Genomic DNA, 27,626 nt, shown 5'->3' on the forward strand with positions numbered 1-27,626 from the left:
CGCCCTTCCTGCGCCGGGCCCGCCTCGCGCAAGCTCCACCTGCCGGGGTCGCGCGCCGCGGGCCCCGCCCCCGGGACTCGGCCACGCCCCCTGGCCGTGACTCCGCCCCGCGCGCGGGCCTGCGGGGCCGCAGACCCAGGCTCGCTAGAGCGCCCTTGGGCTTCGCGCGCCGCGCTGCGGACTCGCGAGTGGGGAGTGGGGAGCTGCCCCGGCGGTGGTCGCAGTTAGCCTCGCAGGCCGGGTGGCCATCAGCACCTGCTAGGTTTGCTGGGACACCGCCTTGCAGTCGCCGCGCCACCAGGTATGCCAGTGAACCGCATGTGGGACGCAGGGCCGGGCTCCGGCTGACCCGCAGACAGGCCGCAGAGGTCCTGCGTGACCAGGGTGGTGGCGGGGCGGGGGTCCACCCGGCGGACGCGACCCTCGCTGCCCTTGGGAACTTTTGTTCTGTGCAGATCTGTTCCCTCTGTGTGTATGTGTGATTTTTTTTTTCTTTTTGCAACAATAGTAGAAAATGAAGTCTCAGGGTTTTTCATCTGTAAAACCGTAATAGTAATAGGGTTATGTCAAGACGAAATTGAGGTGTTTGTGATTTTTCTAATTTTGCTTTATAGATGAGAAAATGCGTCACGAAACTTGTTTTGAGTATACTTCTGCTTGCTCACCCTTACAGCCGTTGTGTTTTGTTCTGTTTTGCATTTCTTAACTCCTGACCGTAATTGACTTTGTTTTGATGTTGATTTTTGATGTAGTACCTCAGACCAGTCAATACAAATAAGTATATTGAAGCACAGACAAGTGAATTGTGAAACTGTTAGCCAAAGACAGGACACCAAGATGGATTAGGATTGCTAAAGGGAATGGTTTTGTTTTGAACGAGTTAAGGATAGAGCCCGGAGGAACTGTTCATGGAACTGTCTGACTTTATTAAACTGTTCAGTAGACAGTTGGAGATATTTGTATTCACAGAGTCTGGGAGCGGGAGCCAGGAAGGGGAAATACACATTGAGACATTTTACTGATGGATTTGAGTTTCTATACACGTGCTTAACAGATCTTTAGAAGGAGAGAGGTTTAGCAAACATTTAACATTTTCAGAGGAAAACTCGGTTTTCGAAATTAAGCTACAGAAAGAACACAGAATGTCCATGTTTGTAAGATGCTTTAAATGTTTGAGAAATGTTAATACAGACTAGAATTGAAGCCCAAGGGAGGGCTGGAATGCCCTGGAGTAGATAGAGCACATGGAATACAGAAGTAGGGATAGTCAGAGGCTGGGGAAAGGAACTGGGAGCTGGAAAAGAACCAGGGACAAAGCAATGGTGGGAAGTCATGGAATTTTCTGCAGAATTGAGGTGGTTCCAGCGTCACTAAACTATAGGAGTTGATTAATTTTGAGGCTCGGTTTTAGTTTGAAAAGGGACATAGTTGTTAGCTGTTGTGGGAGCTAGGGGGAGTAGCCTTGAAAGCACAGTAAAAATCTCACACAGGGAAGAGATCTGTAACTGCTGTCATTCCGCTCACACAACTCCATTCCCAAGAGTTCAGAACGGCTAACACTTGAAATGTAGACCTATGGCTTTGCAATGTCATTCATTTCCTTAGTGACACTCTGAGTGATAATATGGGGAAGTAGAAGTTTCTGCACTACAGACGCAGTAGTCCAGATCAGACCAAATCAAACCCAATTAGGAAAAGCCCACGTTTAATGGATACCAAAGTTCCCCGGGTGGCCTTCCAGCCCCCCAGAGAGAAGAGTCCTTCAGGTGAAGGGTTTCCATTCAAGAATAAATGAACGGGGGCTGGAAAGATGGCTCAGAGGTTAAGAGCATTGCCTGCTCTTCCAAAGGTCCTGAGTTCAATTCCCGGCAACCACATGGTGGCTCAAAACCATCTGTAACGGGGTCTAGTGCCCTCTTCTGGCCTGCATGTATTACACACAGACAGAATATTGTATACATAATAAATAAATATTTTTAAAAAAAAGAATAAATGAACGGGGCTGGAGTTATTTATAGTAAGAAACTGTATTAAAGCATCCTGCTGAGAAAAACTGGGGAATATTGAGCAGAATTATGTGTCCAACTTGTTCGTTTATTTTTGGTTCTTTTTGTTTTTTGTTTTGATTTTGACAGGGTCTTCATATGTAGCTCCGACTGTCTTGAAACTTACTGTGTAGACCAGGCTGGCCTCAAAACTCAGAGATGTGCCTACCTCTGCCTCCCAAGTTCTAGGATTAAAGCTGGAAGCCAACTTGTGGCGCATAAACTATATGCATTCTATGATAGCTAAGAATGTGGCCCAACACATTTTTAGATAACCATATCATGTCACAAAGATAAACATTTAGACACTGCTGGAACTAACTGAACATGTATTTGGCTATGAATCAAGAGAAATAAATTCATTTAGCCTTAAAGTAATTTTACAGTGATCATGGGCAAATTCTAAGTGTGGTGTGTATGTGTATTTGTCTTGTTCTGGGCACTGAACTGGTACTTTGTGTTCTACCACTGAGTTACATCTATAGCCAAATATCACCCCCCTTATTCTGTAATATTTTTGCTGTTAATGAAGTTAATATCTGCTCAGTCTACTTCACTTTTGTGATTATCAAAGGTAGCCTAATTCCCCCTTTTCAGATTAAGTCACACATAACCAAATGAAGCTTTATATTCTTGAGTTTACATGATGAATACTTTAATAATACCTATCATTTTTTTCTTCCACTTGAAGCCTTTCTCGCCAAAAAGTGTTCCTGTTTTCTTTCCTGTCCTGCTCACTTGAGGCCTCTAATAGTAGCTCTTTGTATTAGGTTCATTTACCAACTGTGTGTGTGAGGCAGAAGTGCAGAGGCAGAGAGGTTCAACTCAAGGCATCCAGGAAGCAGAGGACAGGGAGGGGCCGAGACCAGAGGGGAGAGTTGTGAATGCACAGAATGATTGGAATGACAGTGAATAGTCTGTCTTTCTGGAAAGGAAGTTTTTATCAAAGTCTGTTTGTGAGTGAGCCACGGATTGGCTGTGAAGTCCAGACTGGTCTGTAAGGCCCTCGCTTCTGTTCCAGCTTCCTGAGAACTGGGACGTTCACCACCACACTAGGCTTTGTAGGAAGGGTTGTTTTGTTCTGTTTGAAAGTGGGTGTGCCTGTATATTCCGAGCTGCCCTGGAATTCACTTTGCTGACCAGGCTGGCCTTGAACTCTTATCTCTGCCTCCCACAACAGGGATTAAAGGACTGCACCACTACACCTGGCTCTGTATTATTATTTTGTTTGTTTTTGAGGCAGGGTTTCTTTGTGTAGCTCTGGCTGTCCTGGAACTCACTCTATAGACCATGGTGATCTTGAATTCAGAGAGATCCACTTGCCTCTGGCTCCCAGAGTGCTGGGATTAAAGGTGTGCATCAGAAATACTATAGCCTAACTGCCTTAGTTTCCTCACTAAGGTAAGTATAGGAAGACTACAAAAAGATACACGAATAAGAGATTATCAGGCCGGGCGATGGTGGCGCACGCCTTTAATCCCAGCACTCGGGAGGCAGAGGCAGGTGGATCTCTGTGAGTTCGAGACCAGCCTGGTCTACAGAGCTAGTTCCAGGACAGGCTCCAAAGCCACAGAGAAACCCTGTCTCGAAAAACCAAAAAAAAAAAGAGAGATTATCAGGATGGCTTGCCACTGAGAATTCGACAATAACCTAAGTATAAGAGATTGTTTAAGCATTATTTATACACTCTGCAGAGCATTAAAAATGATATGAATATTTATCAATATTTGTATTATATTTATAACAGAGTAGTAACAACCTAAATATTATTTACTATTTTTCTCAAAACATCATGTACTCATATATCAAAGTCTAAATTTGTTTGTATGTATAGATACATATATCTGTATATATGTCTTCCAAAAAGTAATAAATATTGCTTGTCTCGTGAAGTTTTTATGAGATACCCATTAAGGCCATGTGTTTTTAATTTTATAACTATGAAACAACTATTAATATGCAGTAGCAATTGTGCTGCATTGTGCTCTATTCTAGACTAGAGAAGGGGTCTGAGTCATGTTCATCTTAAATGTACCGAGTTTGTAAATTCCGAGTGGTTAGCTGCTTTTGTTCTGGCTTTGGTCAGAGGCTGTTTCCTTACCTGTTGGTTACCTGTCCTGCAAATGCGCTACTCACACAGCTTAGCCAAACCCGTCTTACCATAGGCATGTGCTCGTTATGGTAGCGGCACACTAGCTTTCTTCTGTAACTTATTACTTTTAACAGTGATAAAGCATGTGCTTTGATATAAATTTTATTCTGTTCTATTATGTTTTATGTTTGCAGGGCTGAGGAGCAAACCCAAGACTTGAGTATGTTAAGCGAGCACTCCTGGTTATTGTTTTTATAGTTCGGCAGGTAATTTTGAAGATATTTTCCACTAAACCTTATTACATATATACATATATTGTATATATTATATTTGTATGTATACATGTATTGTCTTATCTTTGCTTCAACAGATCCTTTTTTAAACTTATTGAAAATATGGAGCCTGAAACCGAGGGGCCGCCACCAACAATACAAGTAACGCCTCTTCAGCAAATGATTGCCTCTTGTACTGGAGCTATATTGACATCACTAATGGGTAAAATTGTGTGCCTTTGAATATTCCATTTGAGTCTGTTATCTGTGAAGTAATGGTATTTTTGAGGGGTGTGTGTATGGGATGTGTGTATGTATACGTGTTTGTTGTTTGTGTATGAGTGCATGTGGCAGCCAGAAGTCAATGTCAGTGTCTTCTGTTGCTCTTCCCCATATTCGTGTGTGTGCCTGTGTATGTGTGTACGCACGCAGGCATGCATATGTGTGTGCAGTTATGTGTGGAGGCCAGTTCGAGACAGCCTCTCACTGAAGCCAAAGGTTAATGATTGATCAGCAAACCCCAAGTCTTTGCTAGGATTACAGTCCAGTGCCACTGGGCCGAATGTTTAACATAGATGCAGGGGATTCAAACTCTACTCCATGTGCTCCTGTGGCAGGCACTTTACCGAGTCCCCAGGCTAACGATCGTGTACGCTATGGAGGATGCCAGTATTTCTTCATCAGCGTGATGATGTGAAAAGAACAGAAAATGAAGAGAATCGAATCTCTGTCCTTGCTTTTTCGCTCACGGGTTACCGCTGCACTTGGGAATGATACCTATTTTTCTGAGGTTTATCTTTTCATTGAAAATTAGGAGTCTCAGCTGGGTATGCTGGCCATGCCTTTAATCCCAGGTCTTGGGAAGCAAAGGCCTGTGGATCTTCGTAGGACAGCCTGGCATACATAGGTGTTCCAGGACAATAATAGAGAGACTCCCCCCCCCCAAAAAAAAACAGGGAGGAAGAAAATTAGTTTTAAAATAAGTTATTGGAGGTCTCTATCAGCATTATTAAACTTTTACAGTTCCTTTAGGTCTTTCAAAATAGAAAAGGAATAAAATATTTGCATATAGAATAATATAATTTTGGGTCACTCAAGAGTTTCTTAAATTTCTAAGGATTACTTTTTTATGTTTCATAGAGTGCATTTTTTACAGACAAAGCCAAATGACATAGATGATACCATAGCATTTGAATGATTTTAAGTTGACTATTTAATTAAGATAGCAAGTGATTAGAACATGTAAAGCAATTGTTTTATGGTGTATCTTTAGGTCAGAATTCATGTTCATTATGACCTTACAAATTATCTAATGTGATTTTCTTGTTCTCTGATGAGGAATAGTTTTCTTGAAACCACAGTTTGACATTTTTTTCTTATTTTCATGAACTAGAACATACAAATAAAAATAAGATGCAAATTTTCTTTGTTGTTCCCAAATGGATGGCATAACCTAATGCTGAAGATGATTTCTGGCTAGCCTACCCTGAATTTCATTTCCTAAAGGCTTTATTTGATGCAGATATGTTGATCATATTGGGAAGACCAGTACAGTTTTTAGTCACTTGTAATAGGAAGCTGTTCTCAAAGCTTCAGACTTAGAAGATTCAGTCATTGCTTTAATATTTTCTAACATTGTAGTGCTTTAGTCTTAATGGAGCTGTAGCTGCAGATAGAAATGCCTGTGCTTGAGACGTGGTTAGCCGTCTGTCTTCGCTAGCTGAGGACACACATGCAGAGAGCCACACGTAGGAGCAGCAGAACTCCTCCGTGGTGGGACACACGTTCAGTGTTGTTCTTAAACAGCTTACCCATCACATAGAAACTAGGAAAAGTATGGATTGATGGGTGTTTTTTTTTTTTTTTTCTTTTTTTTTTTTGGTTTTTCGAGACAGGGTTTCTCTGTGGTTTTGGAGCCTGTCCTGGAACTAGCTCTTGTAGACCAGGCTGGTCTCGAACTCACAGAGATCCGCCTGCCTCTGCCTCCCGAGTGCTGGGATTAAAGGCGTGCGCCACCAACGCCCGGCTGATGGGTGGTTTTTTAAATGACCATGCACCTCTTAGAGATTTAGAGATATAATATCTTAATTAAAAACTTTTATATTCATAGTGACACCCCTGGATGTTGTTAAAATTCGACTCCAAGCCCAGAATAACCCATTCCCCAAAGGTATGTATGTTGGATACCGTGACAGTATTGTCAGAGTTTTAAACTGTTACTGTACTCATTTTTGTTTCCATAGTATTTCTGTTAATTTATTAGAATTGATATGTTATCTAAAACCATTTTTTCACCTTCTAATTATACCTAATGAGATGTAGGCAGAAAAAATGTATATGGTAGCTATCCTTCCTTATTTATTGTATATAAATACATCTATCCATCTGTATCTTAACATTTTTATTAACCTTATTGAAGTAGAGAATGACTGCATATGTGAGTATATGCTATTCAGACAAGAATAGTCCTTTTCAATCTCTCTTTAGAAAAGAACAGGTTTCTAAGAGATAACAACAAAACATAATAAAATATAGTAAGATAAAACAAAACCGTCACATCAAAGTGATTTCTTTCAAGTGTTTTAAAGAGGTTATTGGTTTTCTTGATTTCAACCCTGAGTTTGATTATTTCTTGCCATCTATTCCTTTTGGGTGTCATTTTTTTTTTATTCTAGAGCTTTCAGGAGTTCTGTTATTAGAAGGAGGTCTCTCCTTTTCTTCTTTTTTAATGTAGGTATTTAGTGCTATAGGTTTTCTCTCAGAACTACCTTCCTTGTGTCCGATAAGTGGGTGTGCTTTGTACTCATTGTCGTTCACTTCTAGAAAGACCTTAACTCATATGTCGATCCAGTTGGCTTAGTTTCCACGAGTCTGTAGACTTTCTTCTGTTTCTGTTGTTGATACCCAGTTTTAATCTGTGGTGGTCAGATAGGATGGAGGGTTTCAGTTTTCTTATATCTGTTAGAATTTGTGTTGTGTCCTAGTACGTGGTCAATTTTGGAGAAAATTCTATGAGAAGAAGGTATTTTCTTTTGTGTTTGGGCGAAATGTTCTGTAATATCTGTTAGGTCCATTTGGTGTCTGACATCAGTTAGTTCCCACATTTCACTGTTTGGTTTGTGTCTAGATGACCTGTCTGTTGGTGAGAGTGAGGTGCTGATGTCTCCCACTATCAGTGTGTGAGGGTCAATGTGTGATTTTAGCTGGAGTAGTGTTTCTTTTATGAACTTGGGTGCCCTTGTGTTTGAGGCACAGATGTTAAGAATTGAATGTAGTGTCCTTCCCTATCTCTCTGATTAGTTTTGGTTTGAAGTCTATTTTGTCATATATTAAATGGCTACACCAGCTTGCTTCTTAGGTGCATCTCCTTGGAATATCTTGTTTTCATTCTTTACCCTGAGTTGATGTCCATCCTTGATGTTAAGGTGTGTTTCTTGTATACAACAGAAGGATAGGTCTTAAGTGTGTATGTTTCCCCTCTGGGATTATTTATTCCTTGTGTTTGGGGGTGGGGGGGGATTACCACTTTCGTTGTTTTGTTCTGTCTAGCACCTTCTATAGGGCTCGGTTTTATCATGAAATGTCTTATTTCTCCATTGTGATCGAAAGTTTTACAGTCTGGGCTCTCTTAGAGTCTGTAAAACATTAATCTGTCTAGGCCCTCTGACTTTGAGCATCTCTATTGAGAAGTGCTATTTTAATAGGTCTGCTTCTATATGTTACTTGTCCCTTGCAGCTTTTAATAATTTTTTTTTTGTTCTGTATGTTTAGTATTCCAGAGAAGACCTGCTAGAGTTGGGTTGAATAACAGGATAAGTAGGGGGGAGGTTGGAGAAGAAGGTCCTTCTGATCAACTGGACATGGGGACAGAAAGGAGGGGAGGCTGCAGAAGGTGTCTGAGATGAGGGTGAGACTGGGGGACTGGATTTGGAGGAGAGAAGGGGGAGAGGAAGGTCTGCAGTTAGCATACCTGTTTCTCTCTGTCATTTTATAATGCAGTATTGTTCATGACTTTATGTGGAATTGGATAAAAGTAGTTCTATATTTTATCAGATGGACAAGAACACCAATCTATAATCAATCTTTGAAAACTTTGTAAAGGTAGCATATCAAACAGAGGTAGCAGAAAGTTGACTGAGCTGTGATAAGTTGTCTTATTTGAATCCTCCCTATTATGAGAATGTAGCTGAGTGGGTGAATTGCTTTCCTACCATGTGTGAGGAGAAAATAATAATAATGATTATTATTATTATTATTTTAAAAGTAAGCTAAAGCTTTCCCGTTGAGTATGTAGGAATATGGTGAGATGAGCAGTCATATTGCAGATAAGGGCAAGAGAATAGTAAAAAGAGATCAAAAGGTTATGTGTACACATTAAAGAAAGTTGTGGATGCAGAAGGGAATGCTTAGACCTGTACATTATGACACAGAATTCTGTCTCACTGAACAGAGCAGACAGTTCTGTCAGCAGTGTGAGTCCATTGGGACCAGTTGTGGTAAGTTAGTAGCGCTGACAGCTGTCCAGACGGCAGTACAAATAACAGGACAAGCACTGCATGCTTGTGGCTGTGGCATTTGTTCTGTGAGTTCTGACAGCAGATTTCCCTCGTGTGCAAGAGCTGACATGTAAAATGCTCCTCCTCTTTCTATACTTTTCTAGTCTCGCTATACTTGCTGCTTATCTGTAAAAATAATGTCGGTGTATGAAGTAACCACTGGGTGTTGGACTCCTCTTTGTTAGGAAAGTGTTTTGTGTACAGTAACGGACTCATGGATCATATGTGTGTCTGTGAAGATGGGAGCAAGAAAGCATGGTACAAGAAGCCAGGAAATTTCCAGGGAACACTGGTAAGGAGATGCTTTTATTTGGAATCTTTGTATGTTTTCTGTTCTTATATTTATTCTTCTGTGTGACTTTCTAATTATAAGGGAATTAAAAGCCCATCATACTATATCATGGTAAAGAATTTTCTTTACAACTTGCTAACTTTAATATGTTCCTCTTATTTATATAGGAAAAAGAAGTAACTTTTAAAGCCATTTTTAAATTTTTTGAGATTTGTAGATCTCCCATGCTTTTAAAAACATACAGCGTCATGTATGCTTGTCCCGTATCCTTGGTAGTATTACCATCAATGCACTTTTAAAGAGAGCACTATGAGGACTTTGCTTGTTTCCTTTGAAGAACAAGACCCGTTTCCTGGTGCTCTCAGCCGCTTGTAACCCCTGGCAGCTTCTAGTCTGTACTTAATTTAGAAAACTTCATGATGTGAAGAATGCTATGTAAATGGAACCATGGCGTCATACGCTGCCTTTGGAGGTTGGCATTTTCACTGCACACCACCCGGACCCCTGGATTCATCCAGGCTGTGTATGAGCCTGCTGTTTGCTTCTGGTCAATCGCTCGATGGTTTGGTGTGGGTGCGCTACATTTCCATTCAGGGTTGTTTGCAGTTCTCAATATTGGGATGAAAGCTGGTACATTCATTTTGTTTGTCTGGGCCGGTGGGATGGTATGTGAGATAAAGTTATTTCTTAATATCTCTAATATTTTAAATTTCTATCCCGACTTGGGGTAAAATGAAATCTTTACTATGTTGGGTCTTGCAGTGAATTTTGTTTTGTTTTGGTTTTTGAAATAGCGTCTCTTTATATAACCCTGGCTGACTTGGATCTTCATATGTAGACCAAGCTGGCCTCAAACCCATAGAGATCCGCCTTCCTCTGCCTCCTAAGTGCTGGGATTGAAGTGATGTGCCACTATGCCCAGCTTCCAGTGTGTTTTTTAACTTGTAACACTATCATTGAAACATTTTTCCCTCAATGTAGGTTTTAAATTCACTGTCAGTTTTTGTTATTTAATTAATAGACGGATTATATGAATGCAGTTACAGATGTAAGCGCTTGCCTTTTCCCTTTCTTTTGTTTTTGTTTCTGTTTGTTATTTTTCTTGCCTTCCGTTCTGTTACATGTTTATCTTTTCCATTTTTAGCAGTAGTGTTTTTGTCTAGTCTTTCTTAGCTGAAGCAGTCTAATTTTTTTTAACTTCAAGTATGTTGATAAATGATCATTCTGTGTTTTTGTTTTGTTTTTAATGTTAGCGCCTTTGAAATCTTTATCAGGGAACTCAGACATCTTATCCCAATTTCCGTGTTTATTATTGTCTTGTCTTTGTGTATTAAAACACCTTTCTAGTTCTTAGAACGGGCACCTTGAGTATTGTTATTAAACTCCACATTCTAGTTAAACATTTTGTGTAAACTTTTTTGAGGGGGTGGCGTGGTTTCACAGAGGAAGAGGGAGTGCCACGTGGTTAATGCAGCATAGCTGGAAACCTAGGTTCTCCACTCACCTCCAGTTGGCAGCAAGTTTGGGGGAAATGACTATGGGCAGAAGTGGGAGTTTGGGCTCTTTCCTCTGGCTCTGGGATGGAGTGACATCATTACTGTCGGGCGATGGCACAATTCCTCCTGCTCCTCCATTCCTCTTCTGTCACCACCGCCTTAGTGTAGTAGACAGAAGTGTTCCCTGGGGATGGAAGTTTATCGTGGTGATCTTCTGTGACACCAACCCCTGGAGGTGCTGCAGAGCCTCATCCAGCCGTACAGGGGATCTAGACGATGACCTCCTTGGCTTTTGCTGGCGTGGTTCTGAGCAAGTGTATCTTAAAAGTTCTCTTCTCTTCCCAGCTTGTGAGTAGCCTTTTCTAACACGGCTCTTAAAGCTGCAGAGTTGTGATTGTGTCTGCATCTTTTTAGGTGTACTGGTTTATAAATATACCTTGTTTTATTTCTGTGTTTATTAGCTGGTGGACATTTAGGTTATTTCCACTAATAATGGAAATAATGCAGTTATGAACATGTAAATTTTTTTTTTGTTGTTTTGTTTTTGTTTTTGTCTTTTGTTTTTTGTTTTTTGAGACAGGGTTTCTCTGTGGTTTTGGAGCCTGTCCTGGAACTAGCTCTTGTAGACCAGGCTGGTCTCGAACTCACAGAGATCCGCCTGCCTCTGCCTCCCGAGTGCTGGGATTAAAGGCGTGTGCCACCACTGCCCGGCTGAACATGTAAATTTTTATGTGAACATGTGTTTTAATATCTCCTGCATGTGTATCTAGAGTTGAATTTTTGGGTTGTGTGGTACCACTTTAACTTTTTGAGAAACTGCCAAACTGTTTTACAAAATGAGTATATCACCTTACTTTCCCATAAGTAATATATGAGGCTTAAAATTACCCAGTCGTCATCAGGACCCCTTTTTTCCTTCTCTGCTTTCCTCCCTTTCTCCTCCCCCTTCTTCCCTTTGTCCTTCCTTTCTGGGAGGAGGTTTCAGTCTGCTGCTTGGCTGCTCTTCCTGGCCGAGCCCCACAGATGGTCCCAGGCATGCGCGGCTGCACCTACCTCGTCTGTCTGGTTCAGTCGTCTGGTGTGTTTGAAGTGGTGTGCAGTTCACTTCACAGTGGTTAATGATGTCGAACGTATTTTTCATGGTGTTATTTCTATTCTATCTTTTAAAGTTTTTTATTAAACTGTAAGAGTTTGTCTGTTATTTGCTTTAGTTTCTGATTCCTCTCCAAAGTGGTCTTTAATGACACTCTCAGATTTCATACTTAGGAGAGTTTCTGTGATCAATTCTGCACTTCCTTTTTATAGTCATGCTATAAAAAACTTTTTATTTAAAGAATTTTTAATTTCTGTATATGTGTCTGTGTGAATCTATGGCCACATGTGTGTGAGTATACCCACAGGGGCCAGAAGAGAGCCTCGGATGCCCTGGAGATGCACTTCTAGCAGTTGTGAGGTCCTCTGGAAGAGCAGGCTTAACTGCTGAGCCATCTCTCCAGCCCCTCAAAAGCTTGTTAGGTAGAAACAAAGAAAAACAAGTAATAGAGACTTTAGTTTGTAAGAATACATTCTACCTTACACATATGAAATTTCTCTTGTTTCTAAAGGATGACCATAAGTACAAAAACTTGTATTTTAGAAATGAATGTTTAAAATATTGAAATTACCAGTTACTTATCATCATAAATTTGATCAGTTTTAAAGATGGATTTTGTTTATCTTTCTGTTATAATTTTAGGATGCCTTTTTAAAGATTCTTCGAAATGAGGGCATTAAGTCCCTGTGGAGTGGCCTCCCTCCTACTCTGTAAGTTGAAATTTTCTACTAGGCATGGTTGAATCGTGGCTGTTCATCACCATTGAGCAAAGCTGCATTTTAATATTAGGACTTTCATTTCCTGAAGTACTGTCTCATGAGTCTCACAGCTGTACGTGTGGTGTTGGAGAAGGACTCAGAACCCAGGGAAGGGTGTACTCATGTATGTGGTTTGTTACAGTTACAGCACACCAGGTCTAATTGGTAAGGGAAAAGACATGTGACACTTTCTAAAGCCCTCTCCTGCCGTAGCACAGGATGTGCTTACTCTGGCAACAAGTACCTGCAGTGTGTCACGTGTTTCTGCCTTGGGCAACTGACCTGAGTTTCAGAATGTATGGTTATTCTTGCATGTTGGCTACATGGAGCATTCTCTTTGTAACTGAAAACATGGCATACCCCAGAAAGAAAGTAGAGTAGTTGCATGCCACAAATCACATCTTTGCATAATCAGTCTAGACAAACCGTTGAGGAGCTTTAGACATGCTTGAAGTAGTCTCCTCAGAAATATTCTCGTGGCTAAAGGTTAGCATACAAATAGGCCCTCATGAAGGTACTATAGAAAATTTAAGAACCAAGCCCGCTCTGTTAAGTTTTTGTTGTCCATGATTTTTATTTTGTTTTATTTTTGTTTGAAAATAAATAATTTGGTGTTTTTTTTGTTGTTGTTGTACTAAAACTGTTAGGTCTACTGAATATCTTTGTATCCAGTTCTAGTTCTCTGTTAAGTACAGGTTTATGAATGAATACTGTCAATTTGAAAAGCTGAATGTAAAAGCTCTGGCAGGCTTCCCCTGCTTCATTTGTTCTCACAACTTCCTCTGCTTTTTTGTGGAGGGGATTATTCAGTCTTGAGTCACACTTGAGGCATGTCTTCTAATGCTAAGATGATAGTGCCAGTGACAGCTCTACGGCCACTATTCAGTCCTTGGCCATTTCTGTAGAGTATAAGAGTTCTGAACTGTGGTCTGTCACTGTGACTGTGATACTCCATACACATAAAATGATTGCTTATTGCATTCATCTCTATGACAAACGGTTGCCTGAAATTTTTATTTGAATTTAATTAATAATTCCCTTTGATATTTTCATCTAAAATCTCATCAGAATTCCTTCACAACTAACATACACGATCCTGGCAATGCAATTGGAATCTGCTGCTTATAGGCAGCTGTGATATGTGATCTGTGGTTTAAAATTTTACAGTAGTTCTTAGACTTTCAAGAAAAATTGGGGTTGGGAAGATGGCTCAAATGGTGGTAGAGTGCGTTCCATGGAAGCCTGAGGACCTCAGTGTGGTTCCCAGCACACACTTAATGTCAGGTACATTGACGCGCATCTGTAGTCCACCACTGGGGAGGCAGACACAGGATGTCCCTGCTCCTTGCTGGCCAGATCATTTAGCTTGAGGTGCAGTGCGAAACCCTATCCCCAAAAGAAGTCGGATGGAAAGCAGCTGAGTAAGACACTTAACATTGACCTTGTGTCTTTGTGCATGCACACACTATCACACACACACCTGTCCAGGTACGTACACATACATACACGCAGATGTGCACACAAGTACCTTTCTTTCAGGGGGTAGTTATAATTTCTAGTTTAACCCATGTAAAAACTTATAATATATGAACTTAACAGTATAGCTGAGGCCTTTGATAATTCCTAACTTATTTTGTGTTTTTAACAGAGTGATGGCAATTCCTGCCACAGTTATTTATTTTACCTGCTATGATCAATTAAGTGCTTTTTTGAGAGCTAAATTAGGAGAAAATGAAACCCGAATACCAATAGTTGCTGGAACTGTTGCCAGATGTAAGTAATTTGTTTTCATTTTGATTTCTATGTAGAACATCTATTTAAATTCTGACATTTACAGAGAATCTGTTTAATATACAAAATACTGGTATGATGTATTTTGCATTCTAGTTTGTATTAATTATTGATATCCATACTCCAGAAGTCATGTAGTAAGTAGGTGATTGCCATCAGAATGAGATGGGATTATCTCGTGTTCTTTAAATCTTAATTATTAAGAATGATGTTAGAATTTATTCTTATTCACCTAAATTTTCAATATATTTGAGCCCATACATGACTCAGGTCAAAGCTTTAATCACAATGATTCAAAGCTTAATTAGAAGGAAGATTGTGTCTGTGAAAACATTTTCTTTTAAAGAGGCTTATGCTGGACTTGGTAGCACATGACTTCAATGCCAGCCCCTGGGAGACAGGCAGGTGGTCACTGAGGCTGGCTCTGTAGAGAGAGTTGTGTGCCAGCCAGGGCTACATAGTGAGACCCTGCATCAGCATGAGAAGAGAAGCAGTTGTTTCTCTATTGGCCCTCTGGGCTCTCCGCTTGACTCTAGCATTTTCTAGTATTACCCTTGAAAGAGCTAAAGTGAACAAGAATATGTCAATTTTAACACAATTATCATGAGAAAAAAATCTTTTGACATCGTTAGCGATTCTATTTTATTCTTCACAGACATTAAGAATAACTGAAGATAACATAGACACATGAAGTATTAATGTAGAAAGGTAGAATAACTGGGGCGGAAGGATGCAGGGAGGAGAGGGTTCATGTGGAGATGGGGACAGGAAACAGGAATCAACCAAAACAAAATATATTCATTTAAAATTTTGAAAGAAAAAACCCCAAGTATATTTGTAAATGCCACAGGAACCTTTTACTTTGTCAGCAAATTAAATTTTTAAAAATACAAAGTATAGACTTAACCTGGCAGGAGAGTTTCTCCAGGGTGAGGTTTGTTCATTGTGCTCCTGGTGTGCTGACCCCTGCAAGCTCCCCAAATGCGGGAAACTATGATTTCTGGCAGTGGGGGAGGGGATTAAAACAGCAAAACCTAAACGTTAATTTTGGCTCCCATCATATCTGCTTTCATGTTTCTGTTCTCCTGTTTGTATTAGTTGGCGCAGTAACAGTGATAAGTCCATTAGAGTTGATCAGAACTAAGATACAGTCTAAGAAGTTTTCTTACAAGGAGCTGCACCAGTTTGTGAGCATGAAAGTGTCTGAAGACGGCTGGATCTCCCTTTGGAAGGGCTGGGCCCCTACTGTTCTCAGAGATGTGCCTTTCTCAGGTGGGCTTGTCTTACTCGCCGCCGCTAGGTTTAGACCTCTGTCTTGGGTCGTGTATGAATTTTACTAGGTTTTAAACTCTTTATGGTTAAAGTAAACTTTTTTCTGTATTGACCACAGATGTGTTGCTCATTGTTTGAGATTTGCACAAGCCTTTAATGATGGACCAGTTTCTCATTCGGGTCCTTGTGTTTTCTCTTGTGTCTAATTGCTGCTAATCATTTGTTGGTACATAGTCATACTCAGATAATACAAACTACCTTAACACTGTCCTAAATAAGTCATAAGGCAAATAAAATACAAATCAAACTATTATAAAATATACTTAAGACCAACTTTAAGTTAACTGAACTCTTAATTTTCAGTAATTAAAAATAAACATTTTAAAATCTCATGTCTGTAATAGCAACACTGAGATCCAGAGAGATGAGGATCTCCATGAGTTTGAGGCGAGGCTAGAAGACTACAGAGGAAGAAGAGTTGGCCCGACAGTTAAGAGCACTTGCTACATTTGCTCTTCCTGTGGAAGCCTGGGTTTGGTTCCCAGCTCACAGATGGCAGCTCACAGCCATCCTAACCAGTTCCTGATCTGACATCTCTTCTGATCTGGCACCAGGCGTGCCAGACACATGCAGGCAAAAACATATAAAATCAAAATTGTTTTTCTCTTATAAAGGAAAACATTTAATTGGAGCTGGCTTACAGTTTCGGAGGTTTAGTCCATGATTGTCATGCAGGGACATGGTATCCTGTAGGCAGACATGGTGCTGGAGAAGGAGTTCTTCATCTTGCTCCACAGCCAGTCTCTCTGAGCTACTTCACCACACCTTGCTGGTTCTTTTTTAAATTGTATATTTATAATAAATATGCTTTACAAGGCTTTGTGAGTAGTATAGTTGCAATTGAGATTTTCCTATTAGCTGATATCTGACTGCCTTTTAGAAAAGTGAATAAATGCCATTTTTCTAAATATCTTTTGAGCTTTTTTGTAGATAATATACATTAGAACTTTATTTTTCTTAACTTTTTCTTCTTATATATTAGTAGTCACTGCTGCTAAAATTTTTGCTACATATCTTTTATCAGTCTGAAGAAATAACTTTTTGTCTCTATATTTTCAAGAAATTTAAGTTTGCTAATTAAATGTTCACCATCATAAGTAGGCTCTCCCATGGCTTTATTAATGCAGTATATAACATGAATTATCCTAACTACCCTCATTTATGGAATACCTCCATCTAGCCACCATGTATGGCCTTTTATGTGTGTTCAGTGTGCTTTGTCTCGCTATACATTCCTGCACTGTGCTGTAGATTGCTGTACGTTGTACCTGTCCTTTCTCCTGCTTGCATCCTGCACTGTGCCCTAGACCACTGTTCCTGTCCTTTCTCCTGCTTGAATTCCTGCACTGTGCCTTAGACCACTGCTCCTATCTTTCTCCTGCTTGAATTCCTACACTGTGCTCTAGATCGCTGTTCCTGTCCTTTCTCCTGCTTGAATTCCTGCACTGTGCTCTAGATCACTGTCCCTGTCCTTTCTCCTGCTTGCCCTGTCAGGTGTTTGTTCATACTTTAGCTATATTGATGTAGAAGTTTTTGTTTTCTTAAAAGACTCTTAAAATATTAGTCAGAATTTCAGTTCCCCCCTTTTTAGTCCCACTTAGTCTTAAGCATAAATAACGGTGTGTCAAGACTAGAGTTTCTGTTTTACTTTGATTTGTAACATTATAGCTCTGTTCTCTAAAGTCTGCATTGTGTTTCTAAATTTGTGCTCATTTCATTCTCTGTTTTATAGCAATGTACTGGTATAACTATGAAATTTTAAAGAAGTGGTTGTGTGAGAAATCTGGTTTATACGAACCGACATTTATGATCAACTTTGCTTCAGGGGCATTGTCTGGTTCTGTAAGTTTTGTTTTTTCTTTTGTTTTGTTTTGTTTTTGTTGTTGTTGTTGTTACTGTTCCAGAAGATTGCTAATTAGTATTGAAACAGAACAAGATCTTATCTAGCATTTCATGTATATTAAAAGCACATTTTTTCCTATTTTCAGAAAATAAACTATTAGCCATTAAATTATTTTCAAATGTACGTTCTATGTTTTTACTCTGCACACATTCATTTTTGAACAAACTTGTATTGGTTAGACAATTCCAGTTATCATGATTATGTGGATGCAGCCCTTTTTTCTTACAGAATATTTTGCAGTACATTAGGTCAATCAATGAACTAGATATGGATAGCTGATTGTCACAGAGTTTTATCTAATATGTATCACCAAACTAAACAGACGGTGTTCTAGCCTCTGCTGCTGTGCTTCTTTGGAAACATTTTGGCTACTTAGAAATTTCTAAAGGAATTCGAGAAATGTTGAAAGCAGAAGGGAAGAATCATAAAGGACCGTTTTTGGGACTAGGAAGCTCATCCCTTCCTCACCCTCCAAGTGGTACAGGTTCATCCTTGGCCAGAGAGTTTTCTTAGATCCATTACTTCCAAAATTAATGTGTGGTCATTTGCCGCACGACACAGCAGATCGTAGTTACAGAGCAGCATGGCTGAGTCAGCACTGAGTGCTGAGAGGCGGAAGCAGGAGGACCTGGGTGCAGGGCCTGCTTGGGCGACATGATGACGTCCGTTGTCTTTAAAAAAAAACGAGTGAGATTTTTTTTTTTTTTTTTTTTTTTTGGTTTTTCGAGACAGGGTTTCTCTGTGACTTTGGAGCCTGTCCTGGAACTAGCTCTTGTAGACCAGGCTGGTCTCGAACTCACAGAAATCCGCCTGCCTCTGCCTCCCGAGTGCTGGGATTAAAGGCGTGCGCCCCCACCGCCCGGCAAACGAGTGAGATTTAAAGGGCTGAGTAGAGAGGTGGAAAGTTGCAGGAAAACTGGAATAATATGCCAGAAAACTAGGATAAGGCAGCTGGTGTTGAACATGCAGAAATCAGAAAACAGGTTCAGATCTTGGTCAGTTCAGCTAGCAGTAAACACAGGGGCAAAAATAATTAGAATTGAATGATGACCTCGGGGTACGCCAGCTCTACAGGAATAGGAACGACTACAATTTAGTGTTGCTACTGAACAAAATTGTTAATTTTTAATCTTTCAAGTGAAGATTGTCTGTACAGTGGCAACGGCTCATGGCTGTGATGGCAAACATCAGAAGTGTCTCAGCTGACACTAGAATGCACAGGATCAGCCTGCTGCCTCTTGACTGTGGGGAGGAGAAAATGGCAATGTTTTCATATTGTCTGCAATCTTTGCAACTGATTGCAAGAACAGCACACTGCTGCGATGAAATAAAATGTGATTTTTAAGAGACATTTTATGAATGTATTTATTCAGACATGAGCTAGGAAGCAAAAATGCTGTATATGGATATTGTATCAGATATGAGAACATTCTTAAAGGAATTTAATTATCTTTTTAAATCTTAAGGCAGTATGGAAAAAGGTGTTAAATTACATCACTTTGAGAAGAGTTTAGAAAATGTGATTGTTGAACCCTTGCAGCTATAAGATCGATTCAAAGGTATATGGAAACTAAAAGTTTGAACTACATTTTCATTAACTTTTAAATTTAATTTTTCTAATATTTGGAAAATGTTTCCTGGAAATTTTCATATGCTCAATACAGACTGAAGAATTTCTACTTTAAAATATGTTAAAAACTAAATGTGGTGGCTCATGCCTGTAATCCCAACACTTGGCAAATATAGACATCAGTGTCAAGAGTTCAAGAATCCTTGGGGCCTCAGTTGAGGTGGAAGGCGAGTCTGAGGTCTGGGAGAGCCACCCCCCATACGCACTGACAACACGTAGTACAATAGCATTGTATGGCACAGGAGAATCAGAGTTATGAACACTGGGTATAAAGCCACGGAGGACTTTCTGAGGCAGTTTACTTTTATGATAAATCCTGGAGATGTAATGTGTTTTCGTCAATAAAAGATTTACGTATATCTGCTTTATTTTAAAATTCAGTTTGTGATTTTGTGATTATCCATATTAAATCATGTGCTAACACATTTTTTAAATATTTTTTTAAAAATTAAGGATTTAAACCTACTTTTTGATAGTTTGCAGCTGTTGCAACTTTGCCATTTGATGTGGTGAAAACACAGAAGCAAACACAACTCTGGACATACAACAGTGGTAGAGGTGAGTTCAATTAAGGCATTATAAGATGCCGTTGCTTCCCTCACATGACTTGTTAGGGATACAGAAAATCAGGAGACACTGCTGTTTCTCTTTGACCTTATTCCTCTTTAATGAAACTGATAAAGGTGTACTCTTAGGTTGAATACCTAGAAAGCTAAGCCTCTTAACTGCTATGAAGACAAAAAGATTGCTTTTATCATGAAAAGCTACACTGTTATAATTTTTCTTGTAGTTTGTTTCAAACCTATCTCAAATTTATATTTTTATTCACCATGTAAATACTCTTTTAAATAAATTAAGACAGATCAGTATGAATGACCCCCCCCCCCAAAAAAAAAAAATCTGGCCATCCATGGCTACATAGTAAGACCTCATCTCCCAAAAGGATGGTAAGAAATTACTTAGGAAGTTTTTTATAATGAAGTTGATGTTTAGTTTCCTTAATTCTTACTATTTTCCCTATCTGTTTCATCCTCTTTATTTTTCATGTCTTTGTGACCTGTACTTCATCTAGAATGAAGTGTGCTCTTATTTACTCCTACTAGACCCTGCCACTCATACATTCATTTTGGTTTAAAAGTCTAGCGAACCTGGCTGTGATTGTGCAAGCCTGTAATCCCAGCATTTGGGGCATGGAGGCAGGATCGTGAGTTCAAAACCATCCTAGTGAACATGGTGAGACCTGCTTAGAAAAGGGAGAGATGAGAGGAAAAGGAAAAAGAAATGGTATATAACAGGCCTAAAGGAATTGTCCATTATAAAAATGTTTTGTATAAGCTTCATGATGACTTAAGTTAATGTAAATAATATTTTCTAACCTGTGATTGATTTCACATAAAGTTGGCATTGTTTGTTTATAGATCCCTATAAATTAATCTGAATGGCTTTATCTTTGACTTACTAAATGCAAAGTTTCCTGTAATATTAGACACTAATGAAGCCTGGGGGTTAATTATAGTTTATCCTCTCGGTCTCCTTTCCCATGGTGAGCCTTCTAGCTGCCTAAGCACTGTCTACCTTTGATAACTTAGAATTATTTTGTTTTCCTTCCTCCTCTTCAAAATGCGTTTTGCCCATTAAGTGTCTGTGGCAGGAGTCTTCTGTCTGGTATCGTTTCTCATAAGCAGTGTGGCTGTGGCGTTGGTGGCGCTGAGACCGAGACAAGGAAGCCGACCTTTTCAGTGGCTGAAGTCTTACCAGTTACTGCTTTTTTTTCTAGTCAGTGCCTCTCTTTGTCAGCTCACAGTGCGGAACCTTAAAGGAGAGCTGGGTTGTTTTTCTTAGGCCCCCACTGTCCACTCTGACCTGTTGCTCCTCTTGAGTAACTGATGGATTACCACTCCAACAATGTACATATGGGTTGCAAAGTTATACAATAAATAGTCCGGAGCTGTTTTGTATTGCACATCATTTTTATTACACATTACTTATCCCCCCCCCCCCAAATAACTTTGCTCAGTTTTAAAGTGATGTCATTTATCTCTAAGTGTCTTCGTCACTTTCCTGTTGCTGTGACAACACCATGACCAAGGCAGCTTACAGAAGAAGCATTTCATGGGATCGGAGTTCAGAGGGTGAGTCCATGACTGTCAGGCAGGCAGGGGGCTGCAGCAGTGGCTGAGAGCTCACATCTGAGGCAGAGCGAGACAGACAAGAGACATTGGAATGGTGGAGTCCCAAGTGACACATCTCCTCCAACAGGGCCATACCTAATCCTTCCCAAATAATTCCACCAGCTGGGAACCTAGGGTTGAAACCCTGTAGAGGCCATTCCCATTCAAAGCGCCCCAAACCAGGCATAGAGTCAGTGAACTATGTATGGAATGATATGCCCAGTCTTCATCTGTCACTCAGTTACTGAGTGTCTGTTCTGAGTTAGGTACCAGGAAGCAGAGCACCAATAATTAAGGTATTCAAAAACCTACCAGAAGACAGGGAACATTCAGAAGCATATAGGTATAAGTGTCAGTTCTATAACATTTACCTCATCTATGAATACATCATTTCTATTTAACTTCTTAAAAACTTGGGCCACTAAGATTGTTTACCAATCTTAGTGATAAGACTCTTGCCACCAAGCCCGATGACCTGAGTTCAGTTCCCAGGTTCCAGCCAGTGAAAGGAGAGAACTGTCTCCAGCAGGTTGTCCTCTGACCTCCTCATGTGTGCACGGTACATATTCATAAATGCACAGATTAATTAATAACTTTTTAAACACCGTGATACTTAATGTCGCCATTTTAAACTTAACCCAAATTTGTCTGTTTACTAGAGCTTAAGTTTCTCCAAACATATTTGATAACTTAAATATTATTTAAATTGTTAATGATTTTCATTCTTCTTAAATATTTAGGGAATTAATACAATGTAGCGATTTTTGTCTTTTGGGATCCTTTTTGCCTTAAAATCTATTTTGTCAGTCACTGGGAGGTGGTGCATGTTTATAATCCCAAGACCAGGGAGGCTGAGGCAGGAAGATCCTGAGCTGAGGCCTGGCTGCCTACATAGGAAGACTCTGGCTTTTATGAGAGGAGGAGAGTCTGCCAGCGCCTTAAGCTGTGTGTCTGTTTCTTCACGAGTGATGTGGATTTTATCTAGTCAGCATATTGCTAGGTCTTGGGCTTTCTTTAATCTACTCATCCAGTCTGCAGTTAAAACAGGCATTTTTAGAGGATTTTTTTCTGTAATCTCTCTATCTGTCTTGCTTGCTTCCGTCTTGTGTCCTTCAGTCTGCCTTCATGACGACAGATTGGCCTTGGTATAAACATTGCTAAATAAAATCTTATTATGCAGTTCTCAAGAGCAGAGGAGGCAGCATAGGGTCATTTGTTCATTATCCGGCCGGGAGTGGGCTGTTCACAGGAGAGCTTGCCTGCCTCTGAGGATTGTTTCCAAACTTACTGTGTCTTTATTCTGTGGACTGGCTAGAAACTGTGTGCAATGAAGGTGAAGGTGTGCACAGTTATTTAGAGACTTCATATTTGGATTTAGTGTCATCCCTTTTAGCGAAGTTTTCATATCTTGTCCCTCACCCCCATACTCGAGTGGAATAACTGAGATGTGTTGCTACCTAGAACCTATCATTTGAAGGAAATATTACAGATCAGGTTAGAAAGCTGTGTTTGAAACAGAACTGCATTAGGAGAAAGACTCATCCTCAGAACCATTCTTAGACAGAGACATTTTTTTTCTTCTGTTAAAACTATGGATAATAAAATTGAAATGAAAATGTTGTTTCTGGAATTGCCTTAGATGAGAATACATTAGATATATTAGGTGGGTTTTCTCTAGCTTCCATTTTTCGTTGTTGAGACTCTGAACATTAAAAAAAGTACAAACAGTAACACCACTGATTTGATTGTGTGTGCTCCTCCTTGCTTGTATACTGAGTACACATTTGCATGGAGGGTTGCCACCTGTTTAAGGAAGCCAGGTATTAAAAATTGAATTTGGGTCTGGTGGTTCACATTCGTATCCCAGCACTCAGGAAGCTGAGGCAGGAAGATTGTGAGCTTGAGGTTAGCCTCAGCTAGAGAGTGGGTCAGCCTAGGCTATGTACTAAGAACATATTTTATTACAATGAAATAACCAAAGATAATACACACTTTTATTTATATATGATCTTGAAAAGGTTTGACTAAGAATGGCCCCATAGGCTCATATATTGGGTCCCAGTTAGTGGAATTGTTTGAAAAGGATTAAGAGGTGTGGCCTTGTGGGAATAAGTGTGGTCTGTTGGAGGAGATGTACCAGTGGGGGTTGTGCTTTGGCCCAGTGTTTCCCCCTCTACCTGCTGCCTGAGGATCAGGATGGAAATAAAACTCTCAGCTACTTCTCCAGCACCATGCCTCTCTGCTCCCTGCCGTGATGATCATGGACCAACTCCAGAATTGTAAGGAAGCCCAATTAAGTGTCTCTTTAGACAAGAATTGCCTTTGTCATGTGTCTCTTCACAGCAATAGAGCAAGAACCAGGACAGATTGTTACGTTGGGTTTTACGGTGTTTTTTTCTTTTAACATTTATAGTTCCTGTGCCTTTGCATGTGTCAACCTGGGCTATAATGAAGAACATTGTTTCTGAAAATGGATTTTCTGGGTTGTTTACAGGTAAAAATCCTTGCTTTACAGTCTTTGAACACAATGATGAGTTTTAAATTTTCTGTAATTCACTTCTAAGAAGTGATACTTAATATTTTATATTTATTATTTTCTCTTAAATGTTGTTATGTTAGTAATGTTCAATAGTAGCTTTATTGCTATAAGTACAATTTGAATTTGAAGTTGGGAATGAGCAGTTTGTTCTGCTCTTTACTTCCTATTTATGATAATTGGATTTGGTATTGTAATTCATTAAATTTGGTCATAATGCTGCATTTTAAAAAAAGCTGGGCAGTGGTGGCACATGCCTTTAATCCTCTAGCACTCAGGAGGCAGAGGCAGGCAGATCTCTGAGTTTGAGGCCAGCCTTGTCTACAAGAGCTAGTTCCAGGACAGGCTCCAAAGCCACAGAGAACTCTGTCTCGAAAAACCAAAATAATAATAAATAAATACATAAATAAGGTAAAATTAGCCATGAGCTGGTGGCACACGCCTTTAGTCCCAGCACTTGGGAGACAGAGGCAAGTGAATCTTTGTGAGTTCAAAGCCAGCCTGGTCTATAAGAGCTAGTTCCAGGACAGGCTCCAAAACTACAGAGAGCCGGGCGGTGGTGGCGCACGCCTTTAATCCCAGCACTCGGGAGGCAGAGGCAGGCGGATCTCTGGGAGTTTGAGACCAGCCTGGTCTACAGAGCTAGTTCCAGGACAGGCTCCAAAAACTACAGAGAAACCCTGTCTTGAAAAACCAAAAAAAAAAAAAAAAAACTACAGAGAAACCCTGTCTTGAAAAACAAAAAGAAAAAAATAAAATAATATTTATTCCCCCCATTCTTTTTTTCAGGTCTAATTCCTCGATTAATTAAAATTGCTCCTGCTTGTGCCATTATGATCAGCACATATGAATTTGGAAAGGCTTTTTTCCAGAAACAAAATGTTAAAAGGCAGGAATTCTCTTGATGGACTTTTGACTTAAAATGTCAACCAATGCCAAACAAGGTGAAGATTGATAGGCAAGATGGGTTTTTTCAACATTATTCTCTTACAGTGTGAATTTATCTGTCTTCCCTATAATTTAAATGAATAATAATTTCCAATCTACCTCTAAACCATAATCCTAGTTTTAATTTTATGAGATTTTAAAAACATAATCCAGAAGCTGCAGCCACTTTGTAATCTTGCAGAGAAAATTACTTCTTAGGAGAGAAAGGAGATTTCTGAGTGCATATAGCATTCCCCTTCTCTAATGTTTCTGTGGGGCATATTTTCACTGATGTATAACCACACAGATTTGGATCTGCAGTAGAAACCCATGCTGTACTTAGACTAGTGGAGTAAATAGTCTGGAGCCCAGGAATGTGCGCTTTACCTGGCTTCTCTTCCAAGTGTCATTGTCGTAGAGTTCTTTAGGTCACTTCTACAACTTTTTCTGATAAAATGAACATACCCTAATCTAAAAGACCAAAATATAAAACGATCCAAAAGTTTCAAGTCTTTTCTGTGATATCCCCAGATGATGCTGCTACAAGTGGAAAAGCGCGGCCTTCCTTCGGGTGACAGCATATAGAATGTAGGCACACGGAGATACCATACAGATTGCCTTCCGGCTGTTTGTATAAATTGTATGTGAAACATGAACCTATTTATCACTAAGTAGGAAGGAGGTTCTTAAAATTAGATTCATTTTTTTTGTGCGTATGTCTGTGTATATATGAAGGTCAGAGGAAAACTTTGATGAGCTAGTTCTCACCTTCCACCTTGTGGGTCTTGGGATTTGAACTGAGGTCCCCAGGCTTAGCAGCAAGTGCCTTTACCCACTGAGCCATCTTAATGGCCCAGGAATGAGAATTTTAAGTATGATTGGAATGTAGCTCAGGGGTAGAACACTTGCCTTTGAAATGTGAACCTCCTGAGTTTGATCTCCAGCACAGATGATAATTTAAATAAATAAATGAGATGGCAGTGTAAGAAATGCTGTTGTTTTATTTATTCCAGTGAAGCAAAAAGCACTTTACTACATTCTGTGTGCGTTCTATGAAACAGGAAGTATTCCCTCCCTGCCCCAACAGCGTATTGTGTTTGGTGACAGTGATCTCTAGTGTTGGGGAGAATAAATGTCCATAAATGTAGAAAGTGTTTGTATGTTTCATCAGAAATAAATGATACAGGGTTTATTGTATCATGGATTTTATGTTACAATCCTGTGTTGATTTACATTAAAATTTTAATATATCCATATATGTATTTGCAATTTTTTTCATCAAAATATTTTATGTGGCTTAAAAGTACCATTATTCTTCTTGGCAATGGCTTTTATATTCAGTCACTTTATGATGCTATGAAACACATACATGAAAGTTCATTAGTAAACTTAGCCTTTCCCTTACTTTTCTTATATTTCTTTTTGTTGTTAGACAAGGACAAGAGACTGAGCCAGAAACGTACTTAAAATAGTATCGCCTGTTATGTGAAAAGTTCCCCGTGCCCTCAGTACTGCGTTTGGGAAAGAGGATTATGATACAATCAGTTAAATAAATCTAATTTCCAGAAGTGTTTCTAACTCCCTACGTGCGAGATGACCCAGGTTAAGAGCAATAGCATCTCTTCCAGAGAGGACCTGGGTTCAGTTCACAGTACCCACAACTGTCTGGAACTTCAGTTCCGGGGCATCCACGGCTCTCTCTGGCTTCCATGGGCACCGTACACACATGGTATACATATATGTAAGCAAAACATACACAATAATTTTTAAAAGAAATAAAAATTGACACTTCCCCTACATTTAACTCATAAAGAAGCATTAACACTTTAAAAATAACTTTCTTTGTGTTGTAAGAGTATTTGGATAAACTTGGTCTATAAAATGGCTAAAATATCACACTTTTAATTTTTTCTAAAAGTTTTGTCTTCTAAAATACTGTAACCATTATTGGCGTAAATAGATATTCTCAGATATCACAATTTAGACAAACATACGTGCTTCTTGGGTGTTTTGAGGCATATGCTATAGGAGGTGCTGTTTGTACAAGCATAGTGTTCTCTCTAATGTTGACTGGTTGTGGCCTGAATGTGAATGTTCCTCAGAGGCCCAACGTTCAAACATTCGTCCACAGTTGGTGGCCTAGTTCTGGAAGTTGTAGATCTTTTAGCAGCTAGAATCTTGCTGGAAAAACACTGGGCAGGGCCTCACCTTCCATAGCTCGGTGCCGGTTCCTGTCACTTTCCCCTGATTTGCAGTTCTGTATAACCAGCCTGCTTCTCACTCTTGCTGCTACCATGACAAATTCTATCCCCAGGAAATAACAGCACGTGGACCATCTCTCACGTTGCTGCTTCTCAGAGCTTAGGGCACCACAGCAATACTAGTGATGGTTACAAAGGACAGCCTTCCAGGTTTAATAGTAAAGAAATGGTAAATTCTCGTATGCGTTATTATTTAAATGTTCTGTTTTTAAAGAAACACATAGGATATTCTGGTATTACAAGCTTTGACACATACACATTAACCTAATACACATGTAGCTTTTTATAAAAAGTAGGTAGATATGGAGTAAAATTGAATTTTTATTCCTAAAAAAGACTCTGTTTTTTTTTGTTTTTTTTTGTTTTTTTTTGTTTTTTTGACAGCATATTCTGTTGTAAGCCAGCCACCTTTTGGGGTGACTTCTTCTGCAGTCCAGATATGGGGGGTTCGTATGTTCCAGGGTAAGGGGC

At 39.7% G+C, this 27,626-nt stretch overlaps 1 protein-coding gene across 1 annotated transcript; it reads left to right on the forward strand.

Annotated features, from left to right (window-relative positions):
* Positions 1–118: 118 nt before the first annotated feature.
* On the forward strand, positions 119–26,143 carry Slc25a40 (solute carrier family 25 member 40). The gene is made up of 12 exons (XM_057758708.1): positions 119–301; positions 4,332–4,403; positions 4,508–4,632; positions 6,520–6,579; positions 9,151–9,257; positions 12,489–12,556; positions 14,253–14,377; positions 15,494–15,667; positions 17,460–17,569; positions 19,737–19,818; positions 23,845–23,925; positions 24,757–26,143. Exons 3-12 carry the CDS (start codon positions 4,533–4,535, stop codon positions 24,870–24,872), a joined length of 1,023 nt encoding a protein of 340 aa, XP_057614691.1. The 5' UTR covers positions 119–301; positions 4,332–4,403; positions 4,508–4,532; the 3' UTR covers positions 24,873–26,143.
* The last annotated feature ends 1,483 nt before the right edge of the window (positions 26,144–27,626 follow it).

This window comes from Chionomys nivalis, chromosome 26 (assembly GCF_950005125.1).
Source record: "Chionomys nivalis chromosome 26, mChiNiv1.1, whole genome shotgun sequence".
Lineage (NCBI taxonomy): Eukaryota > Metazoa > Chordata > Mammalia > Rodentia > Cricetidae > Chionomys > Chionomys nivalis.

What these genes read in the sequence shown, in the direction of transcription:
- Slc25a40 (XM_057758708.1), top strand. Translation starts at nt 4,533, where the DNA reads ATGGAGCCTGAAACCGAGGGGCCGCCACCAACAATACAAGTAACGCCT. An exon ending in TATATTGACATCACTAATGG is followed by an intron (nt 4,633 to 6,519) that starts GTAAAATTGTGT and finishes TTATATTCATAG; the next exon opens with TGACACCCCTGGATGTTGTT. An exon ending in CAGGGGCATTGTCTGGTTCT is followed by an intron (nt 17,570 to 19,736) that starts GTAAGTTTTGTT and finishes ACTTTTTGATAG; the next exon opens with TTTGCAGCTGTTGCAACTTT.